Consider the following 19,218-nt stretch of genomic DNA (forward strand, 5'->3'; position numbering starts at 1 on the left):
CACTATTCTGCTGGTGCAGTCACTGTGTACATACATTACATTACTGATCCGGAGTTACATCCTGTATTATACTCCAGAGCTGCACTCACTATTCTGCTGGTGCAGTCACTGTGTACATACATTACATTACTGATCCTGAGTTACATCCTGTATTATACCCCAGAGCTGCACTCACTATTCTGCTGGTGCAGTCACTGTGTACATACATTACATTACGGATCCTGAGTTACATCCTGTATTATACTCCAGAGCTGCACTCACTATTCTGCTGGTGCAGTCACTGTGTACATACATTACATTACTGATCCTGAGTTACCTCCTGTATTATACCCCAGAGCTGCACTCACTATTCTGCTGGTGCAGTCACTGTGTACATACATTACATTACTGATCCTGAGTTACATCCTGTATTATACCCCAGAGCTGCACTCACTATTCTGCACTGTCTTGGTGATGTAAGTAGATCTCAGTCACTGATGGACGTTTTTCCTTTTGCAGAGGATTCTGGGAGCGACAGAGACTTGTCAGAGTCCCCAATTTATGGTAGGAAGGCCCACCATCCCCCAGGCTCCACTTCCACAGAGAGAGAGCACTGGCATGTGGCCGCTTCCCCCCTGAGATCCCCGTCAGGTAATGTGGCGATTGTGCTTGTCCCTTTCTGCATTATTGGGGGCTGTTGCACTGTGTTGGGGTCTCCACCTCCCGACTCATCAGATCTGAGTTTGGCTGTTTTCTCCTTTAGTTCTGCAGTTTTTGGCTTGGCTCTCATTGGCTCCAGCTCTGCTGCATTGTCTGCCGGAGTCTGAGGTCGTCTGAGATCCTCTTGTCTTCTCAGATGCCCTTTGTGGCTGTTTGACATAATAATATATATATATTTTTCTTTTTTTTTTTTTGCAGACCCCCCCCTGGGCAGCTCCCCCTTGCACAGACTGGTGAACTGCCTGAAGGAGATCTCTGCCGTCCGCCCGCGTCTTTACAACAGCACATGGTCCGCCTCACGATGGGGTGCAGGTAACTTTACTGCAGTGCTGTGAAATGTGGAGGAAGGCCCACGGCAGTCTGACACAGAGGTCTCCTCTTTTTTCTGTTACTATAGAAGCCTCAGGCAGTTCCCCTCGGGACCCCCCAATACCTGCGCCTCTGCCCAATCCCTTCACTGTAGCAGTCGCCAATGGAGCGGCCCAGCTGAGGGGCGTAGAGCCCAGGACGTCAGATGGTCAGAACACCGGAGCTGGCAGAAATGGTGAGGAGCTGGGGCGAGTCCAGGGTGGGCGCCGGGTTACTGCTTTTATTGGGCACTGACCTATGTACCGTCATTGCTGCAGAGCCGCACGTGGGCCCGGTCCCTCTGTCCGCCCTGGGGAAGTGTCTGGAGAAGATCCATTCCCGTATGTCCGGCGGTGGATCCCACAGCAGTGAGGAGTCCCGGAGGGCAGGACTGGGAGTGAAGAGGACCCACTCTGAGGGTAAGATGGCCGTAATCCTAGACGTCTGTACCGGGTGCAGCTGCTCATGGAGGGGCTGCACTCAGGAAACATTAAGGGGAAGTCTTCAAATTTCACCAACCCCCGGGCCAACTGAGAAGGGGCCTGAGGAATCCCCCTGGTCTCCCCATGCTAAACCCGCGCTCTTCTCAGTATCCGCTCTCCATTTCAGATGCGTCTTCTAGCTCTGCTGTCTTACGGGGTGTAAAGCGGCCCACCCTAGAGATGTCTGCCCCCTCCCGGCTTGTCAGCAGTTGTTCTCCCAGCCATCGTGATTTGTGGAGACCCCCAGAGGAGCTGCCCGGGACCCCCAGTAAGGGTAAGTGTCAACCCTGAATTGTTGTTTTTGCATTTCTGTTTGTTCCCCTTCATCTAAGCGCCAGAACCTTTTTATGTTCCCATCCCTGCAGCCGTATGGCGCCAGGTTTATGTGCAACAAATTGTCGTTTTGAGCGAATCATTATTTTACCAAATATTATCCCCAAAAAACGGGAAAAAACTATATTTGGTTTGAGTCCCAGTTTTGAGTATTGTAACTCTTGTATACTTCCATCATTGCGGCACTGCCTGCTTTTTGCATGTTGTGGTGTTTTTATTGGTGCCATTTTGATCGTTTTTTTAGCAGAATGAAAATGTGATTATTTCTTTTATTTTGTGGTCGGGGAGAAAAAAAGGGGGGGTGGGTTCATGCATTTTACTTATTTACTAGATGGTGGCCCGATTCTAACTCATCGGGTATTCTAGAATATGCATGTCCACGTAGTATATTGCCCAGTCACGTAGTATATTGCCCAGCCCACGTAGTATATTGGCCAGTCATGTAGTATATTGCCCAGCCACGTAGTATATTGCCCAGCCACATAGTATATTGCCCAGTCATGTAGTATATTGCCCAGCCACGTAGTATATTGCCCAGTCATGTAGTATATTGCCCAGCCCGCGTAGTATATTGCCCAGCCCGCGTAGTATATAGCAATGTGGGCATCATATCCCTGTTAAAAAAATTAAAAAAAAAATTATTAAAATAAAGTTATATACTCACCTTCCGTCGGCCCCTGGATCCAGGAAGCGTTTACCGACGCTCCTCGCGACGCTCCGGTCTCAACAGTGCATTGCGGTCTTGTGAGACCGCTACGTCATCATCTCGCGAGATCGCAATGCATGGACCGGTTACCGGAGCGTCGCGAGGAGCGGGTAAGGCGCCGGAAGGTGAGTATATCATGATTTTTTATTTTTTACATTAGATCTTTTTACTATTGATGCGGCATGGGCAGCATGAACAGTAAAAAAGTTTGTCACACAGGGTTAACAGCAGCGTTAACCGAGTGCGTTACACCGCGGTCCATTAGCGCTGCCATTAACCCTGTGTGAGCGCTGATTGGAGGGGAGTACGGAGCGGGCACTGACTGCGGGGAGGAAGGAGCGGCCATGTTGCCGCCGGACTGCGCCCGTCGCTGATTGGTTTTGCCACGACCAATCAGCGACTTGGATTTCCATGACAGACAAAGGCCGCGACCAATGAATATCCGTAACAGAAAGACGGAAGTGACCCTTAGACAATTATATAGTCGATATTTTTATTCTTGCTATTTTTCTCTTGCTGTTTGATTACTTGTTCGGTTTAGCGCAATAAGTCAGTATTGCAGCAGATAGTAAAAATCACAATCTCCAATAAAGTTCAGCCTGTGGCAAAGCTTCACTGCCGCACCAAGATGGTGGCAATAGAGGCCTTCAGTGGGTCATTGGCTTCCATGGTAAACCATCAACATTCCACAATCGTCTGAACGGCCGCCCCTCTGGGATTCTGCCACTTAAAGGGTTTGTCCATTGTTAGGGCTAAGCTTTGCAGTCACTGCAGACTGCCGGATGGTATCAGCAGACGATGCACACGGTCACCGTTCCCTTATGTCCCCTTGTTAGCTGGCGGTCAAGTGACCGCATGTCTGCGATTTGCCCCCCTTCGGTCACATATCGGCCGGTCTCATCAGGCTTCTCTCACTTCTCTTCTATCAAGGGAAGCCGATCACCTCTTCTTGGCCTATGATCACACCCGGGAATTGTATACCCGTACGCTGTCCCTATACCAGTCTGCAGTCACATAGCTCTTGGCCCACGCTCGGACAATCCCTTTAAATGCACCGGAGCAGTATAACACAGCACCAGGCTGGAAGATGTAGTACGGAGCGTTACTATGGAAGGTGACAGCCTGGGATAGTGAACTCTGGGGTCTTCTGGGCACAGCTGCATATAGTTTCCTGCTCCGGACCCCGCACAGGACCAGACATACAAGCTTTAGATCCATCACGGAGATGCTGTAAATGTGTAACTCTCATCATCCAGATCAACCTGTTGGAAACTCCCATTTGATGAGTGTCATGAACTGCGTGAGAAAGATTCCCAGGCGCCGGCTCAGCCCCTCTGTAAATGTCACGTCCCCCGCAGACACAGGCCGCTCCAGTGCACAAGGTACCTGCAGAGACGCGGGCGATGGTGGACAACACACATGAAGGTTTTGTATCCATCACTGATTTCTAATATTCTTCCAGGAATTGTTACGGAGGCGAAAGTGAAGCAGGAGAAAGATGAAAAGCATCCGTCGGAGACCTCCAGACAGTGGATCCTGCCCCCGCAGAGTCCTGATGTCCCAACACAGCCAGGTCAGCACCGTCCTCATCCTGCATGTGCCGGGCCTTCGCTTGGAGCGGATTCTCTGCGGCAATATTGATTGTGGGGTGTTTGAAGGGTTAACTATCCGATCAGGCTGATCACGGTAGGATCCGTCCTATAGTCATAGCACAAATTTAACCCTTTGCAGGATCCTTGGCCACAAACGTTCACCTGACGGGGTTGATGAGACTTATGGAGGAGATCCCGAGCACAGAGGCCAGTAACCCGTCCCGGGCCATGTACAGCATTGCTGTCGGACAGTCCCTGGTCCGGAGAATGGACAGATCCAATCGCCTCTCCTCCTGTAATGGTGAGAAAGTGACTACAAAGGGTTAATAGATTTTATTTTTCTCAAACACAGCAGTCTACCCCCCCAAACAGCAACCTGTCCCTCGGGCCCAGCGCCTTACAGTGTAGGATGTGCCCCGTGGAGGAGGTTTGAAAAATAAAGTCTAATAGAAAGTTGCGGAACTTTTTCTTTTAATGTGACAAAGCTTTATTTAAACTGGAAACCCGTGAGCCCCTTTTTCTTATGGTGCAGGTCATGCCCTCATGATGGGTTCAGCTCTGGAGGGCACGAAGTCTTGGGCTTCTTTCACACTTCTGTTTTTACAATCTGCACAGGATCCGTCAAAATGTTGAAATGACGGATCCTGTGCAGATTGTAAAAAATGGGTGCACTGGGCTCGTTTTTCTGACGGACCCGTCGAGGCTATGTGCACCTGTTGTGTATGCGTCTTCGCAGCGATTTTCCATTGCAATAGCGCATACACAACACAAACCATGTTAAAAATAACAAAATAAAAAATCGCAATATTCTCACCATTCAGCATCCCGCGCAGCGTTACCGATACTCCTGGCAGCTGCCATTCCCAGTAATGCCTTGCGTTACAATGACCTCTGATGACGTAGCGGTCTCGAGAGACTGCAACATCATCGGGTCATTTCACAAGGCATTACTGGGAATGGCAGCTGCCTGGAGCATCGCGAGCTTCGGTAACGCTGCGCGGGACGCTGGAAGGTGACCTGATGGGAAATTCTTCCGCGCATGCTCAGTTTGAAAAGACGGCATGCGTCGCTGGATTCCTGCTTTTGACAGTCAGCGACGGATCCTGCGCCCATAGGCTTCCATGATAGCCAACGACGGGCAGCGCAGGATCCGTCGCTGAGCGAGTTTCCGACGTGCAGAAAAAAACGTTCCTCTGAGCATTGTCTCCACCTGGCGGACAGCAATTTTACGACGGATCCAGTGCACGACGAATGAAACGTGTGGCCATCTGTCAAAATCCGTCGCTAATAAAAAACGCATCTTGCGGGCAAAATCGCAGGATCTGTTTTTTTTCACAAAACGACGCATTATGACGGGAGATGAAAGACGGAAGTGTGAAAGAGGCCTTAGCTGTAAAGATTAAGATAGGAACTTTAGCTTTAGGATAAAAATAGGCATCCACATGGAGATCTACATCCATACACACTAGTCATTAGATGAGCCAGGCCGGATGTAGATGGGCGGGGCGGTGTTGCGTCCCTCTGGGCGGGGCGGTGTTGCGTCCCTCTGGGCGGGGCGGTGTTGCGTCCCTCTGGGCGGGGCGGTGTTGCGTCCCTCTGGGCGGGGCGGTGTTGCGTCCCTCTGGGCGGGGCGGTGTTGCGTCCCTCTGGGCGGGGCGGTGTTGCGTCCCTCTGGGCGGGGCGGTGTTGCGTCCCTCTGGGCGGGGCGGTGTTGCGTACCTCTGCTGTAATCTTCCCATCTCCTCTTTAGATGATGGCGGTTTCCAGGAGGAGCTGAATGATGGCACCATCGCATCTGTGGACTCTGTGTACAGTGATGACACCAGCTGGTCCTCAGAGAATGGTAACTGTTCACACCCCTTTCTTCTGCCATCATGTTGGTCTTGGGCTACTTTCACACTAGCGTCGGTACGGGGCCGTCGCCATGCGTCGGCTGACGTACCAACGCACGTTGTGAAAGAAATGAACAACGTGGGCAGTGGATGCAGTTTTACAACGCATCCGCCGCCCCATTGTAATGTTTGGGGAGGAGGGGGCGGAGTTTCGGCTGCGCATGTGCGGTCGAAAATGGCGGGCTCGACACACAAAAAGTTACATGTAACGTGTGGTCATACGTCGCTAATGCAAGTCTATGGAGAAAAAACGCATCCTGTGGGCACATTTTGCAGGATGCGTTTTTTCTCCAAAGCGACGCATTGCGACGTACGTCACACAACGCTAGTGTGAAAGTAGCCTTTATGCTGAATGATCGGCCCAATAAAGGCATCTGTTTCCTGATTCGCAGTTGACCCTTCATATTCGGCCATTGGTGGTCTGCAGAGGGTGGTGAGTGAGTTTGCTGAATTAGGATCAGTCAGTCCCCTCGTTGCAGTGGCTGCTCCTCCCTTCTCCAGCGTCCAGGAGGGAATCGTGCTGAAGAAACCCAAGGACGCTTCAACCGGTGAGTGGGTATCGCAGCTTCTACCTGCCAGCAGTGACTCTGTGGTGATCACTTGGGATAGAGGAGCTGCACCCGGCAATGTCACCCCGTGATTGACAGCTGCCTCCAAGCACTGGAGAAACCTCCCGCCTGTCAGTTTCCTGCGCTGTTCCTTCTGGCACCAATCACCCTACAGCCGGCAGGGCTGGCAGCTATTGGGGTGTCCGCAGTTTGCACATTTTCCCAGTCCACCTTCTCTGCACTTGTATGTGACCTTCTGAATAATCTCTGCAGCTTCCACCTCCCGACTGAATGACAACGTGAAGCAGTCGCCCCGGGAGGCTGCGGGGATGGCACACAGCGCCTGCTCCACCGAGAATGGTGAGACATTAAGATCTTCTTGGATAAGTGAGTGCAGTTCAGTCCCTTGTATTACCTAATGCTTCACATTTCAGGAGAAGCGGCAACTGCAGCGATTCGTGGCCTGCAGAAAGTTGTCCATGGCTTTGTAGAACAAGAGTGTGTGAGTCCGATAACTGCTGTCAGAATCGCGACCCCGACCCCCAGCTTAGGCCCCTGGGACTCTTCTGGGAAGAAGTTTGGTCCGGAGGAAGAAGGTAATAATGCCATAATGATAATATGGGTATTGCCAGATTCCTGTTTCTAGGCTCAGTCCGCTCCCCCCCCCCCCTCCCCCTGCTTTGCCTGCTCGACTAGCTCTGGCCTGCCCGTTCTCGCCTCTCCCACTCTGCCTGCCCGTCAAAGGCCTGGTGTCGCCCACCTGCACTGCCTGCCTGTCTAGGCCCAGTATCGCCCACCCGCACTGCCTGCCTAGGCCCGGTCTGGCCCCCCCACTCTGCCTGCCCATCCAGGCCCGCTCTGGCTCACCTGCACTGCCCGCCCATCCAGACCCTCTCTGGCCCACCTACTCTGCCTGCCTGTCTAGTCCAAGTCTGGCCCACCTGCTCTGCCTGCCCATCTAGTCCAAGTCTGGCCCACCTGCTCTGCCTGCCCATCTAGGCCCAGTGTGGCCCACCTGCTCTGCCTGCCCATCTAGGCCCGGTCAGACCCCCATCGCTCTGCCTGCCCATCTAGGCCCGGTCAGGCCCCCTCACTCTGCCTGCTCGTCTAGGCCCCGGGTGGCCCACCTGCACTGCCTGCCCATCTAGGCCCAGTGTGGCCCTGTTGTATTCAGATTGTGTGTATTCGTCCTTATTATGTGTTGTCTTTTCCCACAGCTCCGTCACCTCATCTCCAGGGCTCCTCTCCAGCACCGATCAGTCACTATCTGTGTGATTCTGGAAAATGGCTCTCTGATCCGGGTAAAACCTTGTTTCCAATGGATCTGTCCCGATACTTGCCATCCACATCTCCCCTCTGATCTGACTTTTTCTGTATGTGTCTCTCCATCCTCACAGACCCCTCTTACTCGGCTCTCAGTGGTCTCCAGAAAGTAGTGAATGGCTTCTCGGAGATGAGCTGCGTCAGCCCCTTCTCTGCAGTCAGTACCCCAGTCAGCGACAGCACAGTGGAGGTTTCCATCCAGCGGAAGAGCGATGCCCCAGCACTGGGTGAGATGATTGCCCGAGGCCTGCACTAGGCACAGCATGGTCACCGTTCTGTCTGGGTCTTCTGATAGCCATGTCATGGACGGGCGGCAAAAAACATGGCAGCTTGTGCATCTCTGATCTCCCAACATGTAAAGATTTCCTACATTGTAAACTCTGAATCTCACCAGCTGTACAGCCGGCACAGTGCCCTCTCCAATCCTAGGTCCATTGTGTTACTGCCTGCAATTACAGCAATATCTGTACTCATTAGTCCCATCGAGTCCTCCAGGGCGGCAGCCGCTCCTTGTTCTGGCTATTGGAGGGGTCTGTAGCCATGTCTAGGCTCTTGGGTCCAGCGACACTGATGACTAATGTTCATTTCCTCCCTGCACAGATTTAGTGTCCTCCACTCTCACCGGTCAGAAGAATGTGATAAATGGGGCTCCCGATGCCAACTACCTGAGCCCCCTCAGAGTAGCCAGTGTGTCCAGCGAGAGCGATGCCGGCCTGAGCATAAAGAGCAGAGGTGAGCGGTCGTCAGGTTTTGCATTGTTATCACTTATGTTATAGACGGCACTAAGGACCCCAAACTTCTGACTGCAGCTAATCCCTCCAGAGTACCTCCAGGTAGGATTGTGGGAGCGATGCCCATCAGATTGAAAGCAATGTATGCAGCTCGGAGTGCGTTGTTTTTTTTAGGCAGCCATGCAATGCTGAAAGGCTACCAGTATTTCGTAGCTGACTAGGTAGCTGGACCGCCCGCCCCTCCAGCCGAGTCTCCCACCATTGCTGCGCAGTAATGACTCTTGAGATTTATAGCTGGTGCCAGTGGTTGCTTTTCTTTTTCCTTGCACCAGTTTTGATAAATTCCCCCTTTCCATTTGTCTTGTGAAGATGAGGGGATTTGACATTACTTTCTAGAAGATTGGGGTTGTAAATTAACCCAATGTTCTTTCTTTCCACAGAAGAAACCTCACAAAAATGCTTGACTGAAAAGCACAGACCGACCACCATTACTGTACCCAGTAAGTTCCTTCAAAAATATCTTTTTAGCACACACACTAATTTGACTATCTCTCATATGGACCAGCCATGACAACTAGCGTCTTTTAGTTGCATCCATCTTTTCAAGACAGCAGGTGCCACTCCATCCTACGTCTGAGCCACTGATGAAGGTCACCAAGCTTGGATCTGCCCTCAGGTTTTCTTGTATCATCTGTACCATAGACATAGAATGGAGTAGCAGGGCACATGTGAAACTTGCAGCTCCCATCAAAATGTCCTGGCCGTGACCTCACCGCCTAGGAGAGAATATGAGACACAAGACCATATTTCTGACAATCGGTGGGCCGGCGCTGATCCAATAGTTGTAACCTTTACTCTGCCCAAGTGGTGCGTTCCCGTCCAAGTCATCAGTTTGAGTGATGGCTTATAGTTGCTATTCCCTGGATCAAGGTGTCGTGACTTTTGCACCAGCTTCTCTGCACCCGCGTTCTGATGCCACAGAAATTCCATTTGAGGGAGACTTTTGAGTTAGGCTGTAATGGCTGCGTCAGGAGACTGGTAACTTGTCCATATTTGGATTATTCAAGGAGCATTTTCTGTAATATTTTTTCTATTTTTTTTCCTAAGGCCACAATGACTCTGAACAGTCACATAGCTCATGCAGCACCCCGGCAGCCACCAGCAACCAGTGCATCGACTTGACACAAGAGGAGGAGGCGGCAGTGTGCACCAAAAACAGGAGTGCGGCACCGGAGAGAAGGCAGAAAAGCAGGGAAGGTAAAGACCTCAACAGCAAGCTCACACGGGCGGATACTCTGGGATTTTCTGTCCAGACTTGCAGCCTGGGAACATCCACAGTATATTACAGTAGTAGCAAATTGTACAGGTGCTCAGCAATGTCTGCACTCGCAAAAGATAAAGGGACACTGCGCCTCCTGGTGCAATAATCCAAGTATAAGATGTAGGTCGACTAGTGGTGGAGGCGCTCACCTGGGGCTCTGCAATTACAGCCATAACCCACGGAAAGACCTCTAGAATTATGGGCTGTCATCTGCTGCCCCTTTCCTGGGCAATGATGGATAAACAACAAAACAGGACACAATGATAAAGTAGAAAATACAGGATAATGGGTGAAGAGAGGGGAAAAGAAGCTGAGGTGAAGATGGGAGAGCGGGAAGGAGCTGAGGAAAGATGGTAGGAGAGAGCGAGGAGGAGCTGAGGGAAGGAGCTGAGGAAAGATGGTAGAGAGCAAGGAGGAGCTGAGGAAAGATGGTAGGAGAGAGCGAGCAGGAGCTGAGGAAAGATGGTAGGAGAGAGGGAGCAGGAGCTGAGGAAAGATGGTAGGAGAGAGCGGGAAGGAGCTGAGGAAAGATGGTAGAGAGCAAGGAGGAGCTGAGGAAAGATGGTAGGAGAGAGCGAGCAGGAGTTGAGGAAAGATGGTAGGAGAGAGCGGGAAGGAGCTGAGGAAAGATGGTAGGAGAGAGCGAGGAGCTGAGAAGATGGTAGAGAGCAAGGAGGAGCTGAGGAAAGATGGTAGGAGAGAGGGAGCAGGAGCTGAGGAAAGATGGTAGGAGAGAGCGGGAAGGAGCTGAGGAAAGATGGTAGGAGAGAGCGAGGAGGAGCTGAGGGAAGATGGTAGGAGAGCGAGCAGGAGCTGAGGAAAGATGGTAGGAGAGAGCGGGAAGGAGCTGAGGAAAGATGGTAGGAGAGAGCGAGGAGGAGCTGAGGAAAGATGGTAGGAGAGAGCGGGAAGGAGCTGAGGAAAGATGGTAGAAGAGAGCGGGAAGGAGCTGAGGGAAGATGGTAGGAGAGCGAGCAGGAGCTGAGGAAAGATGGTAGGAGAGAGCGAGGAGGAGCTGAGGGAAGATGGTAGGAGAGCGAGCAGGAGCTGAGGAAAGATGGTAGGAGAGAGCGGGAAGGAGCTGAGGAAAGATGGTAGGAGAGAGCGAGGAGGAGCTGAGGAAAGATGGTAGGAGAGAGCGGGAAGGAGCTGAGGAAAGATGGTAGAAGAGAGCGGGAAGGAGCTGAGGAAAGATGGTAGAAGAGAGCGGGAAGGAGCTGAGGAAAGATGGTAGAAGAGAGCGGGAAGGAGCTGAGGAAAGATGGTAGGAGAGAGCGAGGAGCTGAGGAAAGATGGTAGGAGAGAGCGAGGAGCTGAGGAAAGATGGTAGGAGAGAGCGAGGAGCTGAGGAAAGATGGTAGGAGAGAGCGAGAAGGAGCTGAGGAAAGATGGTAGGAGAGAGCGAGGAGCTGAGGAAAGATGGTAGGAGAGAGCGAGAAGGAGCTGAGGAAAGGTGGTAGAGAGCGAGACGGAGCTGAGGAAAGATGGTAGGAGAGAGGGAAGGAGCTGAGCAAAGGTGGTAGGAGGAGCTGAGGAAAGATGGTAGGAGAGAGCGAGGAGCTGAGGAAAGATGGTAGGAGAGAGGGAAGGAGCTGAAGAAAGATGCTCCTCTTTACATCTCCCCACTCATCTCCTAACCTCTTCTTTTTTTTTTGTCCCTCTCTCCTCCCATCTTTCCCTGGCTCCTTTATCCCTCTTCCACTCTCCTTTTTTCGGCTCCCCCACCCTCTTTCCTTGGTCTCCGCTTCTTCCCCCACTTTCCTTGGCTCTTTTCTGCCGCTCTCCACCCATCTTTCCCTGGCTCCATCCTTTCTAGCCTTTACACCTCTCCACCCTTCTATCCATCGTCTCCCCTTACATCTTTGCTCTCTCCCATTAGACCTTTGCCTCTGTCCTTTGTTTTTGCTCCATCGCCTTTTGGTTATAAACGTTTTATTCTTTCTCATTAATATTTACAGATCCGTTGTTATCATATCAATGTTCATGTCTTGTGTTTTTCGGCTGTTTTTAATTGCACATTTTGCTACGCTGCCTCTGTTACACTAATTCATTCAGAGGTTGGCCCTTTTTTTTCCCCATTTTGACCACGTGCCTGTGCACTTTTACTGTATTTGACCTGAAGATATGAGCTTGGTAATGTAACGTGCAGCCTGAACTTCTTGCTGATAACGATGGCTGACTACATCTCGTATTCTGTGGACGGTCATTACCAGCAGTGCACGTGTCTTGAATTTTCTGCTATATTGTTGGGTGTCTGCACCTGACTTCTTGTGATGACATCTCGTCTTATGTGACCTCTGCAGACAATCACATGGGAAGAGATGTCATCAGCAGGGTTATCCAGAGATTCAGAAGACCAGTCTAACGTTCCCTTGAGAGGCGACTATAGTGCTTTTATTTTATCCTTTGCACTAGACAGAGCTGTTACAATGTATGAGTCAGGGGTTCAGTTGTTGTAGCACACAATCATAATAGGGTAACACAAGCTGTCTGTCTCGTAGCTCGGCACTCAGAATTACCTGGTAACCGACCTGAAAATGTAGTAGGAAACAGAACCAGACTTACAGGAAGAAACCGGACCTCTTATAACCAGCTGATCGATCTGACTGTAGAGGATGAAACGCAAACTAAACCCAAAATATCAAGCTCTGAGGTTACCCGAAAACCAAGTCATGCAGGTAACAAGCAGCAAGATTGTGTTTTTGTGGGCTGCGTTCCCATCTGGGCTCGTCTTTGTGGGCTGCGTTCCCAACCGGGCTCTTCTTTGTGGGCTGCGTTCCCATCCGGCCTCGTCTTTGTGGGCTGCGTTCCCATCCGGCCTCGTCTTTGTGGGCTGCGTTCCCATCCGGCCTCGTCTTTGTGGGCTGCGTTCCCATCCGGCCTCGTCTTTGTGGGCTGCGTTCCCATCCGGCCTCGTCTTTGTGGGCTGCGTTCCCATCCGGCCTCGTCTTTGTGGGCTGCGTTCCCATCCGGCCTCGTCTTTGTGGGCTGCGTTCCCATCCGGCCTCGTCTTTGTGGGCTGCGTTCCCATCCGGCCTCGTCTTTGTGGGCTGCGTTCCCATCCGGCCTCGTCTTTGTGGGCTGCGTTCCCATCCGGCCTCGTCTTTGTGGGCTGCGTTCCCATCCGGCCTCGTCTTTGTGGGCTGCGTTCCCATCCGGCCTCGTCTTTGTGGGCTGCGTTCGCATCTGGCCTCGTCTTTGTGGGCTGCGTTCCCATCCGGCCTCGTCTTTGTGGGCTGCGTTCCCATCCGGCCTCGTCTTTGTGGGCTGCGTTCCCATCCGGCCTCGTCTTTGTGGGCTGCGTTCCCATCCGGCCTCGTCTTTGTGGGCTGCGTTCCCATCCGGCCTCGTCTTTGTGTGTGGGCTGCGTTCCCATCGGGGCTCGTCTTTGTGTGTGGGCTGCGTTCCCATCCGGGCTCGTCTTTGTGTGTGGGCTGCGTTCCCATACGGCCTCGTCTTTGTGGGCTGCGTTCCCATCCGGGCTCGTCTTTGTGGGCTGCGTTCCCATCCGGCCTCGTCTTTGTGGGCTGCGTTCCCATCCGGCCTCGTCTTTGTGGGCTGCGTTCCCATCCGGGCTCGTCTTTGTGGGCTGCGTTCCCATCCGACCTCGTCTTTGTGGGCTGCGTTCCCATCCGGCCTCGTCTTTGTGGGCTGCGTTCCCATCCGGGAAGTGGGGAACAACTTATTTTAACCCCTTCAGCCCCAAGACTATTTTCACCTTCATGACCAGGCCAAATTTTCCAATTCTGACCAATGTCACTTGGAAGTTATAACTTTGGAACATTTCAACGGTTCCCACTGATTGAGGTTTTCTCATGACCTATTGTAATTCATGATAGTGGTAAAATTCCTTCGATATGACTTGCTTTTATTTCAGTATAAAATCGAAATTAGGAAAAAATTTTCAATTTTCAAACTTTTTATGCCCTTAAATTAGGGAGATATGTCACACAAAATAGTTAACATTTCCCACATGCCTACTTTACATCAGGACAATTTTTTTGAACATATTTTTTTGCATTCAGAAGTTAACAGGGTTAAAAGTTGACCAGCGACTTCTCATTTTTTTCAACAAAATTTACACAACCATTTTTTTTTTTAGGGACCACCTCACATTTGCAGTGATTATTAGGGGTCTATATGATAGAAAATACCCAAAAGTGACACCATTCTCAAAACTGACTAATTAGTACAGTTGTCAGTGATTGGCCAATGCTGATGGACCCTTAAAGGGGTGGGGGAGAATGTTTCAGGTGTTATAATATTCCTTTTTTGGGGGGGTCCTCATTGCTGGATGCCCCCCGTTCTGTCTGCAGCCCCTGATAGTGGCCGTAATGTTCCTCTTCCCAGGTATGAGACTCCATCCACCTCTTGCTGAGAAGCACAGACGCGTCGTTAAGTTATCCAAGGCTCCATGTGGCCAACTGGACAAACCGCTGGACCCAGGGGCATCGGGCTCCAACAGAGGGGGTAGGATGGCTGAGCGGCCGTGTCTGACGCTGACCATGGATGGAAATAACAGACCGGACTAATGGAGTCGTCTTCTTCTTCTCTCCAGCGGTTCCTGCTGTCAATGAACATCTTAGCGGACTGGAGAAGCTCCTGAGTGGCGTCCCAACGTTCCCCCCAGCGAGCAGACCCAGCGGGCAGGCCCTGGGCGGGAGCTGGTGGTTTAAGAGCACATCGTCTCCCGGTAGCGATCACTGATCATCTACCTGTATCCGCGAGTCTACAGCACCATCAGTAATAACACACATTTCCTCCTTCTTCCTCCAGAAACTTGAAGCCGCCTCCGTCATGATGATGGGCAGAAGTGACGGCAGCGGGAGTGAAGCGTCTTTGCAGCAGTGTTTTATTTGGGGCTGACATTGCTCTGCAGCCACAGGGAAACCTGCAAAAACTGTGAATCCGAGAAGGTTTTTACCACTAAATGCAACAAACTGGGTATGGAGACTGCAGAGGGTCTTACAGCAGCCGGACACAAGTCGGGACGGCCGGACCTCAGCAGCTGCACGGATGGCGGAGAGCGCGGCCCGCACAGACCTCCGCCAGTGAGTTCATGAATCTATTAGTGGTTCGTCACTGCAGGATGATTGCGGACGATCAGATCGTATGTGTGATGGAAATAGTAGCTGTATTCTACAGAACTGTAAATCTGAATGATGCCTTCATGTTGTCTGTCCACAGGGGGGCGCTCTCTGCACCAGGCATCCCTTATAGGAGCATCTTGGCGTAAGGGGATGAGGCCTCCAGTAAAGCAGATGGGAACGGATGGTGTCCTGGGCCCCGTAAGTCCTCAGAGTCTTTGATCTAATGATCGTTGCTGCTGATTTCTGTTATTCCTACTCTTATCACTTCTCTCTGTAATTTGTAAGATCTAGAGAACAGCCTTCAAACTATACGCCACAGCTTGCATGACGTATATAGTTGGTTTAAAGGGGTTGTCCAGGGTCAGAAAAGTATGGCTGCTTTCCAAATGACAGCGCCACACCGGTCTACAGGTTTTGAGTGGTACTGCAGCCCTGCTCAATTGAAGTAAATGGGGATAAGCTGCAAGAGATAACACTTACTAGTAGCAGCAGTATTTAGCAATGTAGCTGTGAACCCACCACTGTGGTGAGAAAAAAAAAACACTTACTAGAAAGCTGCAGCATGGAGAACATGGTAAAGTAGTGCATAGTCATGTAAATCTAGCAATGTGGGGAATGGAAAACTTAATAGAAAATAGCAGTAACATGAAGTATATTAGACAGCATCACTGAGCAGAGTAGCAGTGATACAGAGCTCGAGTAAGGAAAAAAAAATGCTAGAAAGCAGCAGTATGGAGGACATGCTACAGTAGTGCTGAGCAGTGTACCTGTGAATCCCACTCTGGGGTGAGATGAACCACTTAATAGAAAGCTGCAGCCGCATTTTGGCTATGATCCAGCTCTTGGGGGAGATAAAACAGTTACAAGAAACTGCTCACTCTTTCTTGCCTCTCTCCCTCCTCCCCAATCACTCGCCCTGCTATTTAGTATGAGTTAAAAATTATCATTGTCCTTCCTTTAACTCTCTCTGCAGGTGCAACTGACCTCTGCAGCCGCCATCTTCAGACTCCACCGCTTCCATGTGTGATGAAGGACTGTAGAGCGTTGGGGGCTCGGAATAGTCTCTCTGACCTCCACATTCATTGCTCCCCGGGATCATTGGGGAGATCTGTGCAGCGACTGCACTACTCCGGCGCGGGGGGCCAGCAGACTGCACAGTAGCCGCACTACTGCACAGGGTGCGAGCAGACTGTACAGTAACCGCACTACTGCACAGGGCGCGAGCAGACTGCACAGTAACCGCGCTACCCCTGCGCGGGGGGCGAGCAGACTGCACAGTAACCGCACTACTCCTGCACGGGGCGCGAGCAGACTGCACAGTAGGGACACTACTCCTGCACGGGGCGCGAGCAGACAGTACAGTAACTGCACTACTCCTGCTCAGGGCGCGAGCAGACTGCACAGTAACCGCACTACCGCTGCACAGGGCACGAGCAGACTGTACAGTAACCGCACTACTCCTGCTCAGGGCGCGAGCAGACTGCACAGTAGCCGCACTACTCCTGCACGGGGGGCGAGCAGACTGCACAGTAGCCGCACTACTCCTGCACGGGGGGCGAGCAGACTGTACAGTAGCTGCACTACTCCTGCTTGGGGGGCGAGCAGACTGCACAGTAGCCACACTACTCCTGCACGGGGCGCGAGCAGACTGCACAGTAGCCGCACTACTCCTGCACGGGGGGCGAGCAGACTGCACAGTAGCCGCACTATTCCTGCACGGGGCGCGAGCAGACTGCACAGTAGCCGCACTACTCCTGCACGGGGGGGTGAGCAGACTGCATAGTAGCCGCACTATTCCGGCACGGGGTGTGAGCAGACTGCATAGTAGCCGCACTACTCCTGCACGAGGGGGGCGAGCAGACTGCACAGTAGCCGCACTATTCCTGCACGGGGCGCGAGCAGACTGCACAGTAGCCGCACTACTCCTGCACGGGGGGCGAGCAGAATGCATAGTAGCCGCACTACTCCTGCACGGGGGGTGAGCAGACTGTACAGTAGCTGCACTACTGCACGGGGGGGTGAGCAGACTGCACAGTAGCCGCACTACTCCTGCACGAGGGGTGAGCAGACTGTACAGTAGCTGCACTACTGCACGGGGGGGCGAGCAGACTGCACAGTAGCCGCACTACTCCTGCACGGGGGGCGAGCAGACTACATAGTAGCCGCACTACTCCTGCACGGGGGGTGAGCAGACTGTACAGTAGCTGCACTAATGCACGGGGGGGGCGAGCAGACTGCACAGTAGCCGCACTACTCCTGCACGGGGGGCGAGCAGACTGCATAGTAGCCGCACTACTCCTGCACGGGGGGTGAGCAGACTGCACAGTAGCCGCACTACTCCTGCACGGGGGGGGGGGGGGGGGGGTGAGCAGACTATACAGTAGCCGCACTACTCCTGCACGGGGGGGGTGAGCAGACTGCACAGTAGCCGCACTACTCCTGCACGGGGGGGGTGAGCAGACTATACAGTAGCCGCACTACTCCTGCACAGGGCACGAGCAGACTCCCTGAACCTCCTGGACATGTTGTCAGCTGCTCATAGTGTCCATGTAAATGCTGTATATTAGTAATCTTGGCGTGACAATCTGCACCGCACCCCACGAGGACACAGGGTTGATTCTGCCTCAATCTATTTTATATTTACATTCTGAAAATTATTTTTCAATTGTTTTTTTTTTTTTTTTTTGTGAATTTTGTTATTACAAAATATGTGCTGCTCCTTCATTTTATTTATTTTCCATTTTCAATTGCACCAAACCAAGCTGAGGGGTTGGTTGTTCTCCCCTCCAAGCGTTACTGACAGGGTCATTATAGAAGGTGCAATCTGGCTGCAAATTGTATATCGGAAATAAACACATTCTACCTCAACGATCCGCTGCTCTGAGCTTTTTTTAGTTTGTTTCCAATTTAATGCCGTCTGTTGCTTTCTGCTGTCAGCCATTTCTAGTTTAAGGAAAGGAGAATTGTTGGGCACAGGAATACAATCTGCTGCTCTCTACAGTCAGCAGCGACCTGGCCAGTAATGGCTGAAAGTGTTCACTGGGATAAGGGGCAGGAAGTGTGGAGACCCCAAGACCATTGCTCTATATGACCTCTCCCAGTGCGGAGAACCTTCCATATGTGACTGATATCAGCCTCTTATAATGCTCCAGTATTGATAGGTTATGTGAGGGACGAGGGAGACTCCATTTTGGATTTATGAATTCAGGCCCCATAGATTACCCAGATCTAAAAGCACACAGATTACCAAAAGAGCAGAGCTTCTGCCAAATGGCCAGAGAATTAGAAGCCACCTGTTAATGAGGCCAGGAGGAGCAGAGCCAGGACCCCCTGCTGTCTTTTGTGCAAGTCTGCCTACTACAAGGGAAAACTCCAGTCCGAGCGTCACCTACATCTAGAGATCAATTATGAGAGTACCGTGCATCTCGGGGTCGAGTCCAATATACCAGAACCCTGGGAACCCCCACGTCTCATATCTCTAGCTCTCCCGGATGCCGAGCTATCGAGACTAGCTCTCCAGAACCACTTAGCCGACCCAAATTTGGACTCTCTGTATCTGTCCTGCCCTGACTAACTCAATGAGACGTCAGTCGTCCCGTTTGAACCTCCCACTAGGAAGTTATGACCCATCCTAGATATTGGGAATTATTTCAGCTAGGAGGAAAAGGCAGGAGAATTCAGCAGAACCCAGAGGGGCGGTGGCAAATATGGGAGGGGGCGATAAAAGGGTTAAAAGCTATACACTTTTAGCCGCGTCTTTGTTCTGCCATGGAAGCCACATCACGTTACGTGTGGAGATGGACCAGGAACTAAGGAAGTACCTGTGGAGTCAACGCTTCCCTGGGGCCCACATGCTATCAGACACGGTAACTTGACACCTATCGCTAACTGCTATCCCCAACCTGTACCCTACTTTTAGCTGTATTTCTGGCTTTATTATTATTATTTATTTATATAGCACCATTAATTCCATTGTGCTGTATATGAGAAGGGGTTACATCAAAATACAAATATCACAGTAAGCAAACTAACAATTACAGACTGATACAGAGGGGCAAGGACCCTGCCCTTGCGGGCTTACATTCTACAGGATTATGGGGAAGGAGACAGTAGGTCGAGGGTTGCAGGAGCTCCGATGGTGTTGAGCTGGCCG

The 19,218-nt window shown here is 51.6% G+C and overlaps 1 protein-coding gene across 3 annotated transcripts in view; it reads left to right on the forward strand.

The window, feature by feature from the left end:
* Positions 1-17,933, forward strand: part of LOC138641648 (uncharacterized) — a 33,823-nt gene extending 15,890 nt beyond the window's left edge. For 2 of the 3 annotated variants that reach the window (XM_069729205.1, XM_069729206.1), the window contains exons 20-42: positions 499-630; positions 898-1,011; positions 1,097-1,243; positions 1,326-1,466; positions 1,657-1,803; positions 3,825-3,950; positions 4,031-4,141; positions 4,300-4,461; positions 5,911-6,003; positions 6,445-6,600; positions 6,874-6,960; positions 7,035-7,196; positions 7,818-7,901; positions 7,998-8,150; positions 8,524-8,655; positions 9,095-9,154; positions 9,762-9,911; positions 12,477-12,653; positions 14,326-14,445; positions 14,534-14,668; positions 14,752-15,026; positions 15,163-15,263; positions 16,039-17,933. In XM_069729205.1, coding sequence (XP_069585306.1) covers positions 499-630; positions 898-1,011; positions 1,097-1,243; positions 1,326-1,466; positions 1,657-1,803; positions 3,825-3,950; positions 4,031-4,141; positions 4,300-4,461; positions 5,911-6,003; positions 6,445-6,600; positions 6,874-6,960; positions 7,035-7,196; positions 7,818-7,901; positions 7,998-8,150; positions 8,524-8,655; positions 9,095-9,154; positions 9,762-9,911; positions 12,477-12,653; positions 14,326-14,445; positions 14,534-14,668; positions 14,752-14,759 — 2,597 coding nt within the window. In that variant the 3' untranslated portion in view covers positions 14,760-15,026; positions 15,163-15,263; positions 16,039-17,933. The remainder of the gene's footprint in view (positions 1-498; positions 631-897; positions 1,012-1,096; positions 1,244-1,325; positions 1,467-1,656; positions 1,804-3,824; positions 3,951-4,030; positions 4,142-4,299; positions 4,462-5,910; positions 6,004-6,444; positions 6,601-6,873; positions 6,961-7,034; positions 7,197-7,817; positions 7,902-7,997; positions 8,151-8,523; positions 8,656-9,094; positions 9,155-9,761; positions 9,912-12,476; positions 12,654-14,325; positions 14,446-14,533; positions 14,669-14,751; positions 15,027-15,162; positions 15,264-16,038) is intronic. The other variant, XM_069729207.1, reaches the window with a different exon arrangement.
* The last annotated feature ends 1,285 nt before the right edge of the window (positions 17,934-19,218 follow it).

Source organism: Ranitomeya imitator, chromosome 6 (genome assembly GCF_032444005.1).
Source record: "Ranitomeya imitator isolate aRanImi1 chromosome 6, aRanImi1.pri, whole genome shotgun sequence".
Taxonomy (NCBI): domain Eukaryota; kingdom Metazoa; phylum Chordata; class Amphibia; order Anura; family Dendrobatidae; genus Ranitomeya; species Ranitomeya imitator.